Here is a 17449-nt window from a genome sequence, read left to right as displayed (position 1 = left end):
GTACAGACAGGGTTTCTCCATGTTGATCAGGCTGGTCTCAAACTCCCAACTTCAGGTGATCTGCCCGCCTCAGTCTCCCAAAGTGCTGGGATTACAGGCATCAGCCACCGTGCCCAGCCTAAACTGTCAGTTTTTAAGCAATTGTCACAAGTTCTCATCATTTTCCATAACTTCCTATCACCACCTCCATCTTTTTTGCCTTGAAAATTTCAGTATCTGGAACAATATACAAAATACTAGAATTTGGCAGAAAATTATAAAGTCACACTCATAGCATAAAATAATTTGTTGAAAAGGACACTTCTATAACATTTGAGAAATAGAGATTAAACTTCTAATTAACTGAAATGAAAATATGCGTTGTGACTAACAAAGAATTTCCCATTATGAATAAAAGAGTGACATAAGTAATGAATGATACAGTAGGGAAAAGAGGATTCTTAGAATGAAAACTCAGCTGACACTTAAAGGTCAAAGCAAGTCCAGTTTTGAGATACAATGTTAAAGAAAAACTAGAGATTAGAAATATCTAGAACTGAAAGTATATAATTCCAATCCTATGAAAAATGTTACGGCCTGTCAGATTATTTTCATTACAGTTTTATAGTATCCAAAGGGAAATTCTGGAAGACATAAGAAGCTACAGTGTAAATATCTTTCCCGCTTGAGAAGCAGAGATAAATAACCACTGGGGCAAAAGAATACAACAAAAAGCCATCACTCTTCTACCACTACATGAGCCATTTGAACATGGTTCCCAGTAGAGTTCAGTTTCTGGGGGAGTGGGGCATCATATCCAGGGCCATACCTCCATTTTCACATCATGGTCCTTTGAATAGTGTTCATCTGCATTTTCCCCTACTGGTGACCGCGGCCGAGTTGAGGCAGTGACTGACAAATCTCCTCGAGATATGAGGGTACACATGTATGCGTCATGGGAGAAGATGTCATGGCGGATGAACTCGCAGAAGAGCAGCACCAGGTTCACAAATTCTACCTTTTCACATTCACTGTTTGGGTCCGCTATAGAGAAACAAATTCAATCAAGAATTCCTTGAGCAGGTGGTAGAAAAAAACTAATTACTAAGGCTTAATATTTTCATTACTTTTCACAATCAATCTTTTTGGGGAAAAAAAAAGATCTATTGGAAGATTAACTGAGGCACTAGCATTTTGGGCAGAACTGACAAGCAGGTTTTGATTGTCCCACCATAATTGAAAAATATCCAGTATGGTAAACATGACTAGAAGTTTAAAGGTAGTAGTCCTAGCTGGGCGCAGTGGCTCACACCTGTAATCCCAGCACTTTGGGAGGCTGAGGTGGACAGATCCCCTGAGGTCAGGAGTTCGAGACCAGCCTGGCCAATATGGTGAAACCCCGTCTCTACCAAAAATACAAAAATTAGCTGCGCATGGTGGCGGGTGCCTGTAAGCCCAGCTACTCAGGAGGCTGAGACAGGAGAATCGCTTGAACCCAGGAGGCGGAGGTTGCAGTGAGCCAAGATCGTGCCACTGTACTCCAGCCTAGGCGACAAGAGCAAAACTCCATCTCAAAAAAAAAGATAGTAGTCCTTAATAGCCATTCAAGTACTAATGTAAAAAAGCAAAATTTCAGGATCAGAAAAAAAGACAAAAGGACTAGACTGCTGTCCTCTGGTTTTACTAATAAAACAGTTCATGACTGCTTTTTCTAGCTTGAGTGTGTCTGTGCAGTTGTGAGAATATGGTTGCACATTTTCAAAGGAGATTTTACAATTGAATCACAATTTAAATGGTGTTTGAAAAAAATGTAAGCAGGATCCACTGAAAAGAAAAAGGAACAACTGAATAAAAAGAACACAAAGATGGAGCTCTACAGATTATTTTTATTCATAACTAGCCTATTTAACTCACATTATGACTTTCAATATTATCACTGCACTCTAAAGTTTTGTGACTACACCTTTAAGATAAGATTCAAAATTTGTAAGATGAACCTGCAAAGCTCAATCCTTGGTACCATCACATTTACAAACACCAATAGGAGACACATTTATCCAAGGAACATTAAGCTCAGTTCCCTAAACCTTGAACCTAAATGTTTCCTCTTGCTCACTACCAAACTCAGTGATGAGCAGCCTCTCTCAGGGAACAGATCAGCTTTTTCTGACAGACAGTAAATGAGATGAACTAGCAAAGACACAGGAGTAAGGAGTTTTTCCTAAAGAGAGAACAAGAATGGGGAAGAAACGAGGGAAGCAAAGGGCAAATATCTGTCTCCCCCAGGGTACAAGGTAAGTTAGAACTGCTAACTTCATGCCTGACAATATATTTTCTGCTATCAGGGATCTCTTCCGTCCTTTCACTTTTCTGCTTCCTTTTCCATGAATTACTCCTCCCTATATTCCAATCACTAGATTAGCTCCAGCGCTTGCTCTCCTTCTAGCCTAGAAGCCACCAAATAACTGAGAGAGCCCTTTGTCTCAAAGAACCTCACCTGCAGGTCTCACTCAACCCAAAATGAGGCGCCTCCTCAGAGGACTCAGAAGAGTACTGTTTGTTGTTGCTTTACCTCTTTCTTCACAAGCATCTTACTCCTCCCCAACCTTTTTCTCCCCCTTTCTATTGCTTTTGACTTTTTGCCATTTTTCTGTTATCTTAAGATCCTCCCTGTTGCATTCTGTCATATGAAAATCTCAGAATAATTTCAAGCCTACATAGCTCACAAAATATTTCAAAAGTGTTCACCCACAGTCTGAACCCACTGGGTGGCTGTTTATTTCAGAAACCCTCAACTCCTCATTAAAAAGGCAAAAAAAAAGAGCTTGAGATGACATAAACATCCCAGAGAGTGTAGAGAAGCAGCCAGGCATCTATAAATTACTTCCTTGTACCATGTCTCTGGCTACAGAGTACTGTTGCTTGATTCCCCCCACCCCCATGTTTAAGAGCAGGAACTAGAAAATCAGAAATATAGAAAACTACTAAAAAAGAGAAAATTCCAAATCACAATCAATATACAGACAAATGTCACAAGACCTTACTTCCTTACATGAAGGAGTGAGGTGACTTTTAAAAATTATTTTTAAAGTCTTTGAAGCTTGACTGATTTTAAAATTGCCTAAAAGTCTCCATTAAAAAACATGCCACAAAATTTTGCTCAGTGAAACATACATTATATTCAGTGCCAAGATATTAAATAAGACCTAAATTTTTAAAAAAGGAATCAGAAAAAAATAAAAAAGATCAATCCCTTATTTAAGATCTAGAGGCAAAGAGCTTTCTCTACTTACACAAAGAGGGGGCCTGTGTATCTAAAAACCTTAACAGCACATTCTGGAAAACAGGCAAACTGGATCCAGCAAGAGAGGATGAAGAAATAGACTCCTTCTCATCTAAGACTTCCGATTCACCACATCTCTACAGATTAAAAATAAATAACAAAGTTAATTACAGAAGTATAGTCATAACAGATCATGAATTTGTTAATTTTTTATTAGCATTTAAGTGCTCAGGTAAAACATGTAAAATTAATTGACATGTCTGTACTTATTTAAGGGACCATGCATCTCAAGTGAATATAATTTCTAAAAGTTGGAAAAAACTACCCCAGAACAACTCAAAGGATTTCAAAAACATGCCTGAAAAACATTATTCATGTGAATTATAAACTCTGCACAGTATTACACGAGTGCCCACTAAATATATTATGGTACAACAAACTATTCATTATCCCTAGGCAAAATTGCTAAAAATAATTTGAGGTTGTCTTCATTTTTAAATAGTTCATGTTTAACTGTATTCTCCCTGGAAAATATTGGGGCATATATTATTGAACTGTTTTTGTCAGAAGGGTTTATTTATTAGTGTTTTTGGAGAAACATGGTATCAAATGAGAATGCTAACATAATTCCCCTAACAATATTCTTTCACTTACTCATCACATTCGGCCAATAAGATCTCTCAGAACCTCTAGGAATGTCCACAGTTCATGAAGTACCTCTAGGGAAGTTATTTAACTTCTATTTTCTTAAAGACAGAATTTACACAAGACCAGAACCTTGTTTTCTATTCTTTGTTATATTCCTTTGATCATTCCCATTTTCGTTACTCTTTAATATCAAGATATTAATTATGTTAAGAATATCATTATTTTTCCAATCTATTTTCTCTTTGTGAAGGTCAAATTTTAAAGATGGTGATGCTTAACAAAAAATCAATTATTTTAAATATCTCTGAAAGAATACATTTTTAGATATGGATACATTTAGGCTATTAAAATTACAAGCTAATCTATATATTAACCTCTTCTAAAAATGGAATGTGTATGTTTGTATGTCTGGAATAGAGGCAGGAGAAAAGCAGTGTAAAAAAACCCATATGCAATACAGAAGGAGCAATGAAATATTTGGGAAATTTCATTTTAGCTGCTGAAGTTTATGGACTGCAATTCACCATAGAATAGTCCAACTATTCATTATGTATGGAAGAAAAGCAATGAAAGGCTTTTCCTAATTTGCACACTGTTCAATGGGTCATTTAGCTTACACCTTAACATTAATATCTTCAAGCCCCAGTTTCAACAATATGATCTTTCATTTTTGGTGAATACAACTTTCCTAACAGGAAGAGAAAAATGTCTATAAAATGTTCTTCCTATTTCATTTTTACTAGCTTCACAAGAAGGACGTGTAATATCAGCAACACAGAGAGCCAGCTAAGGCTCATCCAGTCATGCAACAAATACTTTCTGAGCATCTACTATGCAGTGAGCACCACTCTGTGCCAAGGACACAACACTGAACAAGATGAGTGAGCTTTCTGCTGTCGAGCTCACCTTCTAGAGGGGGAAGGTAGGTATTAAACAATAAGCAGATTAACTAGATGAATGTGCACTGCAACAAGGAAAGTAAAAACAGTGATGTGAGCAAGAGTGCTTGAGGGGTAGAACGCTGTTAACTTTGATCACGTGGTGATGGAAGACCTTCCCCAGGTGACACATGTTGAGCTAGGAATGCTGGAAAGGAAGAGACACTTCTTGAGATGGGAATGCCAGGAAGAGGCTGGCCATGCCAAGACTGGGGAACAGTCTGCCACCTAGAAGGAACAACAAGAGCAGAGGCCTCAAGGTGACAGTGTGTTTTGTGTATTGAAGAAGTAGAATTACCAAGGTGAATGGAGCTGTGACCCTGGGGAGAAGGGCACAAGAGGAGGTGGAAAAGGCAGGTGAGGTAGCTCAGGAGATGCTGCAAAGGCTACAGTCAGGAGCCACAGAGAGTATCAGTAAGGGGACACTGTGCTCTATTTACATTTCGAAAAGATCGGCAGTTGCTGTGTACAGGAAGCAGAGAGATGAGGTAAGATGCCTCAAAGTTGCCAGGTGAGAGATGACAAGGACCTGGTCAGATGATATACACACATTCCCCATAGCCATCCCTGCTAACAGTCACAGGCAGAAAAGAAGGCCTGCTTAGAAAATTTCCCTCAACAAAAGCTAATATTGACATACTTAGTTTTGCTTTTTCCCTTATAATTTACTTCCAAGGCTTTAATTGCTCTCTCTGGGGCCAGAATATAATCTCAAAAGCAATACAAATTGGTATTTATAATATCATAATCATAACTGCCTCAAGAAAGTATATCCAAATCCACTAAAATATGTAGTTGTAAATTTCATAAAAGTTGGTATATCTTACACACATTTGCACATGTATATTGCACGTGTGTGTATGTTGTGCATACGCATATTTCAATATAGCAAAGAAATTTCTTTGTTCTAAATCAGATGCTAAAATTGTATTATTTTATCTTTTATTTATTTACTTTTTTAGAGACAGAGACTCACTCTATCAACCAGGCTAGAGTACAGTGGCACCATCATAGCTCACTGCAGCCTCAAACGCCTGGGCTCAAGAGATTTTCCTGCCTTCTCCTCCCAAAGCACTAGGATTATAACAGGTGTGAGCCATTATGCCCAGCCTAAAGTTTTATTTTAAAAGATACCATTTTTAAATTAGTCCAGAATATAAATGGCTGCATCAATTTAGAGAGATTCTACTATAAGAATCTTCCTTACGTGAATTTTTACATCCTCCCTTTTTTCCTCAAGAGCAAAAGAATAACATAATGAGAGTAAGAGAAAATGATCTTCCCCAAAACAGTATTTTTACATTAGGGCATTCAACAAGCAGAAAGAAAATGGAACCTACCTCTGCCTCAATTTCTGCTTGCCTCTTCTCCAGGAGTTTTGCCACAGCCATGGCCCTGTGCTTGCCAGACCGTTTGCAGCTCACAGCCCATTCACATAACAGCGTCACCACAGCTTCATCGTTGGGCGCAACCTAATGACCAACAGAGAGGGGTACCAGCCACATCAAATGAAACATTCGCCCAGCAAGAGGCAGGAAGCAAGCAAGGGAATATCTAACACTTTAAAGCTTTTTTCCATGTTTTATTATAGTAGCTTCAGAAAGCGCTTCCAAAACATTTTTAATTGAAATACAAAAAATAAACCTATACAAGGAAAGAAATCACTTATGCTGAATCTGTGTCAATTCCAAAAGAATTAGAGCTTCCCTGTGGATGCCTTCACTTACACAGGGACATAACCTAGCCCCAGCTTCTCTCTAGAACTCAAATTTCAAAACCAAATAGTAAGGGAAAAAAACAACCACTGACTGCCAAGAACAGCTGTCACAAAGTCAAAGTACATCACTCTACTGTTGGCAACTTCAGGCCCCCCACTCACTCAATGCCTCATACAATAAGTAATTCTGACAAGCCAGGTTATCCAGTGACCCACTCCAATACAAAATTAGAAGGAACAAACCAGAGGGGAGGCTGGAACGCTGGTAAAACACCCGTCCCAATGGAAATAACAAACACGAAAAATGACAGCCCAGCACCAAAACGAACCAACAATTAAGGGCAGACACAGTCAACCAAGGACAGCAGCCGGGTCTAGGTAGGGCTCAGCATGGTGACCAGAACTGTCAGCCACAGTTGCCATGGCCCAGAAATAGGCACCAGCGACTGAGGATGAGAGGATGTTGGGGACCCAAATGACATGAGTCGCGGATGGGGGTACAGCGAGTGGTGAGCAGGAAGATGGTACTTCTGTGTGATCTGTCCTTTCCTTTTAGAGGATCCACGCCAACCAATAGGACATCAACTACAAGCTTTTAATATGTCCCCATGGGGATAAACATTATGCCAGAAAAACTAGATAATCGCAGCATTAGCACTACAGGCTATGAGGGAAGTTAATACTTTAGAATCCATAAACTCAATTAAGATTACGATATGGCTATGAGCACACTCCACGGAAGAACATACGTACATACATGCATGAACCTAGCACATTTCGGATTGTCTGTGCAGTCTGAAAAGCCATCCAAGAATCCCAGAATAAGTATCCCCGATCAGCTGTAGATGCTAGCAAACAATTCAGATCACGAAAATCAGTTTATTCCAAGATTTTTATTCATCATACCCTAAATTTTGTCATTTAAACACATGGTTACTCAAACCAAAGAAATTAGTTACCTGAGGCAGATACCTCAAAGGGAGCTCTGTTTTCCTAATTTAAAACAAGAGAAGTAACTCAATTGAAAGAAATGTTTGAACATAACATTTAAAACAGAAAGTAAACTGGGAGGACTTTCTGCCCAGATTCACTCTAACCTATATAAACATAAAAATATAAAAGTCAATCCAGTGAAGGACCACATGCTTATAGGTTTAGAACATTAAAGATAACAAAAAGAGTTACCCTAAAAATAACTGCTTTCAGTTTTTATTAATCTAAGCAGTAATATGCATCATATACACATTTACACAGATTTTTTTCTCCTGCATCCTCAAGATTACACTAAAATGTGCTACAAGAAACAGGTGATTTTAAAATTTAAAAACTTCTTTTCCCACTAAAGATTTTATGTGAGATTTAATATCTATGTGAAATTAGGGAGACATATAGAGGAACTGTATGTGATCAGTAATGTCTCAACAACTATGTGGGAGAACAGATTTCTTCAGATCTACTGAATGAACTACAACAAAAGAGAAGTCAAAACAAATCACATTACCACATCCCTTTTATAAACCAAAACAACAGCTAGTGTGCCCACATCATCTCTGAGAAAACAAACAGAAACTCATCACACACGACACTCTGAAGATCAACAAACGAAGCACAGTGTACACACAGCATACACGATTCTGAAAAGGCAGGAGAAAGACAAATCTGATCTCGGCACCCATAATGTGCATGAGTGTTCGGTGCTGTTAGGAATAGGAAGGCACATTGTCTTGCTCAAGAAGCTTACACTCAAGAGATAAGAACTAAACAGCAAACACAGAGCAGAATAAGAGGCTCTATACACTGCACGTCAACAGGGACAATCCAGGGAAGGTTTTACGAGAGACATGGTCTTGAACCTTCATATAGTCACACTGTTAACTAGGGTTTTATCCAGAGAGAGGACTACAGGAGATTTTTATTTTCTGCTTTTATCATGCTGAAGAAAAACACTGTTTCTGTTTTGGGGAAAAAAAAATGTAAATGGGCCTTGGAGGAAAAATATCAGATTTTTGATAAATAGAAAAAAAATGTAAAGGACAGAAAAGACCTATCTAAACATAGTGGAAATCATATGCTCTCCTGCAGCCTTGGGTTATAACATCCACTTACACAACTATGTGCTAGGCACTGTGTTCTGCCCTATTTATATGTATGATCTCATTTTATCCTTACAGAAACCTGGAAGTAGTTATCCCAACTGTAATGAGAGGCAAGTTAAACCCATGCCTCCAGCCCCAAACTCACCCCTAAGCTACTAAAACCCATCCGCTTCCTGGGCACCTCCAACTGCTGACCACAATCACCTGATCCCAAACTAAGCTCATCCTACCCCTCAAATACATTTCTTGTCCTGTGTACTTTCTCTTAGAAAACGGCATCACCATTCAGGCCAGAAATCTGAGAGTCCTTCTCTCTCCCCAGCCACATTCTACCTACACTCCAGTTTGAGCCCCTCAGACATGCTAAGCCCACCTCCACCTCGGGCCTCAGTGTTGGCAGCCCCTTCCCTCCAGTGCGCTCCTTACCCCCGAGTTTCACAGAGCAGCCCCTTCTCTGCCCTAAAATGTGGAGGATTCAGGCTGACCTCGAGGCTCCCTGGCCACCCTGGCAAACGTCATGCTATTTCATTTGCTTAGCAGTGAATGCTGCTATCTGAAAATGTTTTCTTCACTTATTTATAATTTTACTGTCTGCATTCTCTCACTAGTAAACAAGGATTTTAGGTGGGAACATCATGAATAAAGCCACTCAGCAGAAATCCTATGAATGACAAAACATAAACTTACAGAAATCCTATGAATGACAAAACATAAACTCATTCTAATTTAGGGCAAATACTGGGTTTATCTTATGGCATACATCCAACAGCAGTCTGAACGAATTTTAAAAAATAAAATAAGGAAGCACTGTTATAACATCTAGAGCATTCACAATAATTTTCAATCAGCTTGCTCTAATCTCTAAATTATGCTCCTGGAGATGCAAAGAAAATAAGCAGAGACATTTTCTCTCTCCTAATTCATATAATCTTCACTCCTTTAGGTGTCTTGTCATCTCAAGCAACTTTAACTTACCTCATTAAAAAAAATAATTTACCTAAATTAAAATGTTCTTTTTAGATTTTCATGTCTTTATTCCACTTATTATTGCAAGGTCACAATGCTACATAAAATAAGCAAAATTATTCCTTTAAGACTGCCAGAAATGGTTATTACAAATGACAGGCTGGGCACGGTGGTTCACGCCTATAATCCCACCCTTCGGGAGGCAAAGGAGGCAGATCACCTGAGGTTAGGAGTTCAAGACCAGCCTGACCAACATGGTGAAACCCCATCTCTACTAAAAATACAAAAATTAGCCAGGTATGGTGGCGCATGCCTGTAGTCCCAGCTACTCAGGAATCTGAGGCAGGAGAATCACTTGAACCCAGGAAGCCAAGGCTGCAGTGAGCCAAGATGATGCCTCTGCACTCCAGCCTGGGCAGCAGAGTGACACTCCATCGTAAAAAAAAAAAAAGACAATGAGCTAAGTACAGTGGCATGCACCTGTAGTCCCAGCTACTGGGGAAGCTAAGGCAGGAGGATTACTTGAGCCCAGGAGTTCCAGGCTAGCCTGGGCAACATAGCCAGACCCTGTGTCTTAAAAAAAAAAAAAATGGAAGGAAAGACATGGCAATGATTTCTACATTTATATAAAAGCACTAATGATGAGCTGAAATTACAACTACCAATTTTTATTTTTAAAAGAATAGATTTCACTTTTACATTTCTGAACATGCTTGAGATAAAATACCCACCAATGTGACTTTCATTTTACTTACACTTTTGCATATATTCCAAATTTTAAATGGACATATATTATGTTTAATACCAAAGAGATAAAATACATATTTAAAAAATATATATAACATAATATACTTAGATGCTGATTCCAAATACAAAATAAGCCTAGGATTTTGACAAATCTCCAAATGGCTTTAAAAAAAGATTGCCAGCAAACTTAACCACCGAGAAAATAGAAGTGTTTTTTTTTTAATCTTTTAAAAGTAAAATCACTTAAGAATTTAAAATCATTTAGGAAAGAATTTTTTTACTAATCATAAAAAATGACTTGCAAAGAAAACAATTTACTAGAGAAACTGGTCAATTCTTTGGAAGAAGAATAGGGTAGTTGCTTACAAGTTAAACAACGTAGTGAAATAAAGCAAACATTGTCTGTATCTATGTGTATACTGTGCACTGAAGAAAATTAAATTTACAAAATGTCCACTGGAATTCCAAGTCTGTGCAGAAAAGTTGGGTCCTTGATAATTTCCTAAAATAGATTCATAAAAATCCAATGAATATGGAAAGGTACACTTGTCTCTCAATGATTTGACTCACCCAGTTTAAGTAACTGACACATCTTCACCTAGAGATGCATAGAAAAGAACACATAAAGAAAAGAGTTCTTTTGAACACACCCAGATGTCACCACTGGGGTTTGGGAGGCAGAATGTACTAGAAATAGAAAACAAGTTCCAAGAGGGAGTCAATTCACTTCCAAAAGTACCCATTAATGTGCTTTCTTTTTAAGTGCCCATAATACGGTAGGCACGGGGAAACAAAAATTTTAAAGATCTTGTCCCTATCCTCAAAATGCTCACCTTCTAGAGAGAAACGTCTAAAAGACAAGTAATCATAAAGTAACAAGACATTTCTAGAGTGGAGGAAAAAGTAAGTCTAGCCTTCCACCCCTTCAGTATCTCCTGGGAGGGGAGCATACATCTGTCCCAACTTACTGACATCTGAGATCTCAACCTGAAGAAATTCCTGTGGACTACCTGCTGCAGTTGTAGTCCCAATTTCTGATTTTTAGAAATTAAGTGAATTAAGAAACCCAGAAATTAAAACCTTGAGGAAAATGCTGCTGAAAAGACTGAGCTTTTAAAAAATATAAAATTTCAGCACAAAAATTTTCTTGTCCTTTTATCAATTATGCCTATAAAAAGTTATGCATTTCAAAATCTTATATTTAACCAATAAATATTTTCCAATACTAGCTAGATACCAAGAATGCAATGTCCACTATTTCTTAAATATCATAAAACCTGCCAAGTGATACCATCCTTTCCTTAGGATATTTAGAGTGGTGGGAATAAAGGAATAGACAGGTTCTGTGCCTACTTTAAAAGAAATGATATTATCAAAGAAGTTTTACAATGACTTATACTAACTTCTCAGAGAGAATGTCTTCAGCAATGGAACTATGAAAATTTTTGGTTTATTTCCATTTTTTCTGCAGGCTAATGGGCCAGATTTCAATGTCTGATTAAAGACATACAGATAAGGGCAGATGGGAGAGGCTTCCAACGGAACACAGGAAAAGGAAAATCAATGGTGCATGACCAGCAGTAAATCCCAAGTCCTATCCAAGAGGGGTCATTCTCAGCCCTCAGTGTCTCTCACCATGCTTTCCTTCTTCCAGGAGCAGTACCCCTACTGCTCCTTCCCCTTTGAGGGGTAATTACAGTACCCCATCCTCTCAGCTTTATTGTTATAGTCTGCATTTGGAGCTGTGAGAGGCAGTGAAAATTTCAGGCAATTCTTTGGACATAAGAAAAACAAAATTCACTCCATCAGGTACTCATTAGGTGCAGTGTCCTGTAAAACATTTCAGATGCCAAAGGTCTAGATCAGCCCTGACCAAATATAGTATATGTTTCTCTTATGATTAACCCCCTGCCCTTTTTTTTTCGGTCTGGCTCTGTCATCCAGGCTGGAGTACAGTGGCGCAATCTCGGCTCACTGCAACCTCTGCCTCTTGGGTTCAAGCGATTCTCCTGCCTCAGCCTCCAAAGTAGCTGGGGTTACAGGTAGGTGCCACCTCGCCTGGCTAATTTTTGTACTTTTAGTAGAGATGGGGTTTCACCATGTTGGCCAGACTGGTCTAGATCTCCTGACCTCAGATGGTCTGCTCACCTCAGCCTCCCAAAGTGCTGGCATTACAAGCATGAGCCACCACGCCCAGCCAAAAACTCATTTTTAGAATAGGTTTTCTATAGTATTTATTGCTTATTCTAGTCATGGACTAAAGGTATAGGATTGATAGCAGACACAATAAAAATAAAACATTGAAAGTCTTAATGTTACATGTAAATCTTTTCAGTTGCTTCTAATGAAAATTTAATATAAAATAACTTGCGGATTAAGTTATGGGTTTAATCACGCTGAAAATCAATAATGATGATAGATTACCAAATTTACAGGTAGTAGTAATAAAGATAATTAACATGTACTGAGTGCCTACCCAATTTACAGTCAGACGTTGCAATAAATGTGTTTCAGGAATTCTTTCTTTCAATCTTTACAACCTATAAGCTGGTTATATTATCCCCAGTTTACAAATAAGGAAACTGCAAGGCATAGAGATGGCAAATAACTTGTCCAAGGTCACTCAGCTAAGTAACGGAGCTCTTCCCACAACATAACTCTTGGAAACGAACCAAACAGATAAAGCAAAACCTGTGTGTCAAAAGAACCTGGGTAGGTAACTCTGTCTTTCCCTCCAGCGTACACAATACACAATGGCCTTTTGTGTGAGCCCCCAGCGCCTCTGGCTTCTCCTGACTCCACCCTCCTCAATGCTTACACAGCCTCAGAGTATTCTGCTCCCCTGTGCTGGAATATTTACTCCTATGTAACATGCACATTTCACAACATAGCTTTGTGGCTATTAGATCTCCAGCTATTGGCTTTAAATATACATTAGGAAGGCTCAGGTACCACCCTGGAGGCGCACCACTGAGAATAACCAAAAGGAAGTACTTCATTCCAAACACTACAAAGGAGGGTTCAGGTCTTCATGGGGCAGAAACAGGCAGCTTTTCATATTGGCACTTTCTTTTTTTTTTTTTGAGACAAAGTCTCATTCTGTCGCCCAGGCTGGAGTGTAGTGGCACAACCTCAGCTCACTGCAACCTCCACCTTCCAGGTTCAAGCCATTCTCGTGGCACTTTCTAATGAATAGTAAGAAGTTGAACAATGTAAGCATGCCTCCCTAGCTTTAAATAACAGGTGAATGAGATACATAAGAACAAGAGGTAGGCTTCAGGGGAGGGAATAATTGAGCCCTGGCATACAAAGTTAAGGTCAAAGAAAAAATAACAAACTATAGGCCCAGCCCTGGCATAAATTAAAACACGTAATCATGGCAATAATAATATTAACAGTTTTAAATTTCCAACTACAGGTAGTAGCAGTAATTAAAAAATATTTATTGGCCAGGTGCAGTGGCTCATGCCTGTAATCCCAACACTTTGGGAAGCCGAGCAGCAACAATGTCTTGAGGCCAAGAGTTCAAGATCAGCCTGGGCAATGTAGTGACACCTCATTTAAAATAAATAAATTAAAAAAAGGCCAGGCATGGTAGTATACATCTGTTGTCCCAGCTACTCAGGAGGCTGAGATGGGAGGTGAGCTTGAGCCTAGAAGTTCAAGCCTACAGTGAGATATGATTGTAGGCGACAGCGAGACCCCGTCTCAAAAACAAAAATTATTGAGCAAGTACTGGAAATTTTACACACATCATCTCTAATCTTAATCAACTTGAAAGCAGGTATTGCTATTCCCATTTCAAAGATAAGAAGTCAAGATGGTCATGGGCACAGAACTAGAAAACAGCACTAGGCTGTCCTAATTCCAAAGCCCCCATACATTCTGCTATACCATGCTGCTGCTCACATCACGGGGAAATCAAGATTACTTATAAAAGGAGGATCACCGTTACATGTAAGTCTCCTGAGTGGCTCACAAGGCCCAGGATCCCTGCTGCCCAGCACCACTCCGGCCAGCCACTGCCACCCTCTGTTCAAGCCCTGACTTCTGCCTCTCTAGGGACAAGCTAGACTTCTAATCTAATTGATACACAGAAAATAAAACCACAGGAGTGAATTACCAAAGACTTTATTCTGTCTCCAGATGCTCATATAATATTACCCAGAGCACAATCCCATTTATTCTGCCTCTAACACATGCTAGACTTACTGTCATTTTCACGGTTTTATTTTCAGCACCTTCCACAGTGCCTGGTGCAGAGTAGGTTCGACTGTTTTTAAATCAAAGAGTAAAAGCAATACACTGTGTTACATTAAACCAAGGGAATAAACAAGGTAGATGGGGAGAAAGTTTAGAGATGCACTTAATTAATATGATAAGTAACTGACTTAATTCCGCAGCTGACTAAGTGTGACACACTAGAAGCATTCCCATTCCTCATTTAATAAGTTCAGGCTGCTGGCCTCAACACTATCACTTAGCATCATTTTGAAAGTGTTAACCAATGAGAAGAGACAGGAATAAATATCTGAAGGATATGGCAATGTGTCACTACAGTCTGCATAAAAGGATTATGCCCCACCCCCACCCCCCACCAACCCAGATAATTAACTGGAAAACTTTATTAGAAGCAATAAAAGAGTTGAGCACCACGACCAGAAAAAAATAAACAAGGAAAAAATGATGAACAATATTAAGCAGTAAAAGAAAAAAAATCCTGTTATGCATAGAGCATAATTATATTATTATGCATAGAGCAATTTCATATATTATGAATATTATGCATAGAGCAATTTCATTTACGTCCTCCAACCTTTACAGTTAAGTGTTCATATATGTATATGAAAGTTTCCATATTTATATTTCCAAAAGATATTTGAAACATATTTTTTCCCTAGGCAAGTAATGGACCTCTTGCCACAACATAACTCTTGAAAGTGAACCAAATATGGACCAAAATTAACAGTGGTTACTGCTGGTATATATCTTTGTTATACAGTATGCCCTGTTCTAATGTTTTAATGACAATCCTATCATTTTACAGTTGAGCAAACTAAAGTCTAAAGGTTAAATAACCGTCAAATGTCTCAAAGCTACTACGTCAAATCTGAGTCCAACTCAAGCTATCAGCCTCCACAGACAGGGCTCTTATGCCAAAATACCTCCTGTCTGGGCAGGGGAGTGGGACAGGGGTCCACATTGTGGGCTGAACGAAACTTAATATCAAGAATGTATTCCTGTATTATATATATAACAATCACAAGAAGAAACTTCCACAATGACAACAAACAAGAGAAAATGAATGGACACAAAATTCAAAAATCAATAAGGTCCTTCAAATAACAGCATTGTTTATCTGGTCTCATGAACTTGGGGCATATCTACAGTGGCAAAATAGTAAAAGTACTAATTATGTAGCAAGTAATCATAATTAATGATGTTATCTTCATCTATAATAAAGGTATCTCAAATGTGAAGAAAGGTTTTCAACATCGGGGGATTTGCCACATTCTTCTTTCTCGGGGAAGAGCAGGCACAAATCTGAAAGATTAGGCCTAATTCTGTAATTCAGTAATTCAATGTATTCAGTAATTCAATAACCTAATAGTTGTAGAAGCTAACCACAGGTCTTCTATCCTTCAACAAATAAAGAAGGTAAAATAACTGACAACTACATCTGAGAGGCAGGCTTCCTTTAGAAATTAGGAGGTACTTGGTGAGATCTTTTGCCAGTTTAAAGGAAGAAATTTCTTAATATATTACCTAGGTTATATAATATCATAAAAAGGAGTGGGGGAAAAAATCAATGACTTATTACTATCAGCAACAGCTAACTAAAAAGAGTTGAAACTTTTTTAAAATTAAAAATAAAAGGACTTAAGATACTGAATAAAGCTCTTAACAGCTCTTTAATCTTAGACTAAAAGGACATGTTTATAAATGAAATCAATCACTCTTAGTCAAGGTCAAATAAAATGGTCACATTTGGAGGAAGATATTATTCATATTACAGCACCAATAAATAATATGGAATAATATGTAGTGTAGTTATATTAGCAACCCATATAGTTTGCAAGCTGAGGCATACTGTGAGGAGCTGGATGAATTGCAAGTCACAGAAGTAAAAAAGTTGGTCTTAACTGCTAATAGACCTCTTGCTGTACCTGGTCACAGTCACCAATATAAGGTAATAGGCCTAACACTGTTAACCATAAATTCACAAGATCTATTACATAAGCATAAATGGTATTCATTTTTTATAATCTTTATACATATAAACATTTCCAAGCCTGGCATGGTGGCCCAGACATGGTCACCTGTAATCCCAGCAACTCAGGAGGATCACTTGAGCCCAGGAGTTCAAGACCAGCCTGAGCAATATAGTGAGAACTTATCTTTAATTAGCCGGGTGTGTGGCATGCACCTGCAGTCCCAGCTACTCAGCTGGGTATCACATGAGCCCAGAAGTTCAAGGCTGCAATGAGCTGTGATGGCGCCACTGCACTCCAGCCTGGGCAACAGAGCAAGACCCTTTCTCTTACAAGAAAAATTAAAATAAAAAAAATTAAAAAAATATTTTGCATATATACATTTCCAAAAGATATTTGAGGTGGCTGATTTCTGACTGAGAAAGGGACAAGTTTTCCTAACTTCACATCCTTAAAATCAATGTTGACAGTCTTTAGGTCTTGTGACATCAGATAAACCAAACATATACCACGGAAGCAAAAGCAACTTCCTTTTTGTAAAGCAGTAGTTAAAAACAGAAGAGATCTAATTCTGGGAGGAAACAAGACAGATAAGACAATCCTCTCTGAGTATTTAAATCAACTAATTTTTTACTTAGGTTTGTCATTTATTTGCACTTCAACAAAAAATGATTCTTCTAATCCTCAGTCAACGTTTAGGTAATACAAATGAAAAAATAGAGGAGGTGTGAGAAATACGTAATTGCATAACAGAAAGTCATGCAGGGGCTGATCCATAATTTCAAAGTAAAATCTCTCCAAAAGTCCTTAACAAGTACATGTCTCTCATATTTAAAATACAGACTGAGCATCTCTAATCTGAA

General features: G+C 38.3%; 1 protein-coding gene and 1 long non-coding RNA gene across 7 annotated transcripts in view; one reads left to right on the top strand and one right to left on the bottom strand.

Moving 5' to 3' along the window:
• Positions 1-17449, bottom strand: part of MED12L (mediator complex subunit 12L) — a 342962-nt gene that overhangs the window by 237512 nt on the left and 88001 nt on the right. For all 6 annotated transcript variants that reach the window (XM_054480270.2, XM_054480271.2, XM_063662349.1 and 3 more), the window contains exons 12-14: positions 6189-6320; positions 3273-3399; positions 809-1023 (exon numbers count right to left, since the gene is read on the bottom strand). In XM_054480270.2, the coding sequence (XP_054336245.1) occupies positions 809-1023; positions 3273-3399; positions 6189-6320 (474 nt within the window). The remainder of the gene's footprint in view (positions 1-808; positions 1024-3272; positions 3400-6188; positions 6321-17449) is intronic.
• Positions 2123-6356, top strand: LOC129032677 (uncharacterized). Its single transcript, XR_008501437.1, has 3 exons — positions 2123-2273; positions 4654-4832; positions 6222-6356. It is a non-coding gene; the product is annotated as an uncharacterized LOC129032677 (long non-coding RNA).

The sequence above is a fragment of the Pongo pygmaeus genome, chromosome 2 (genome assembly GCF_028885625.2).
Source record: "Pongo pygmaeus isolate AG05252 chromosome 2, NHGRI_mPonPyg2-v2.0_pri, whole genome shotgun sequence".
Classification (NCBI taxonomy): Eukaryota; Metazoa; Chordata; class Mammalia; order Primates; family Hominidae; genus Pongo; species Pongo pygmaeus.
The sequence above is the reverse complement of the archived record's forward strand: the minus strand, read 5'-3'. Positions and strand labels throughout refer to the sequence as shown.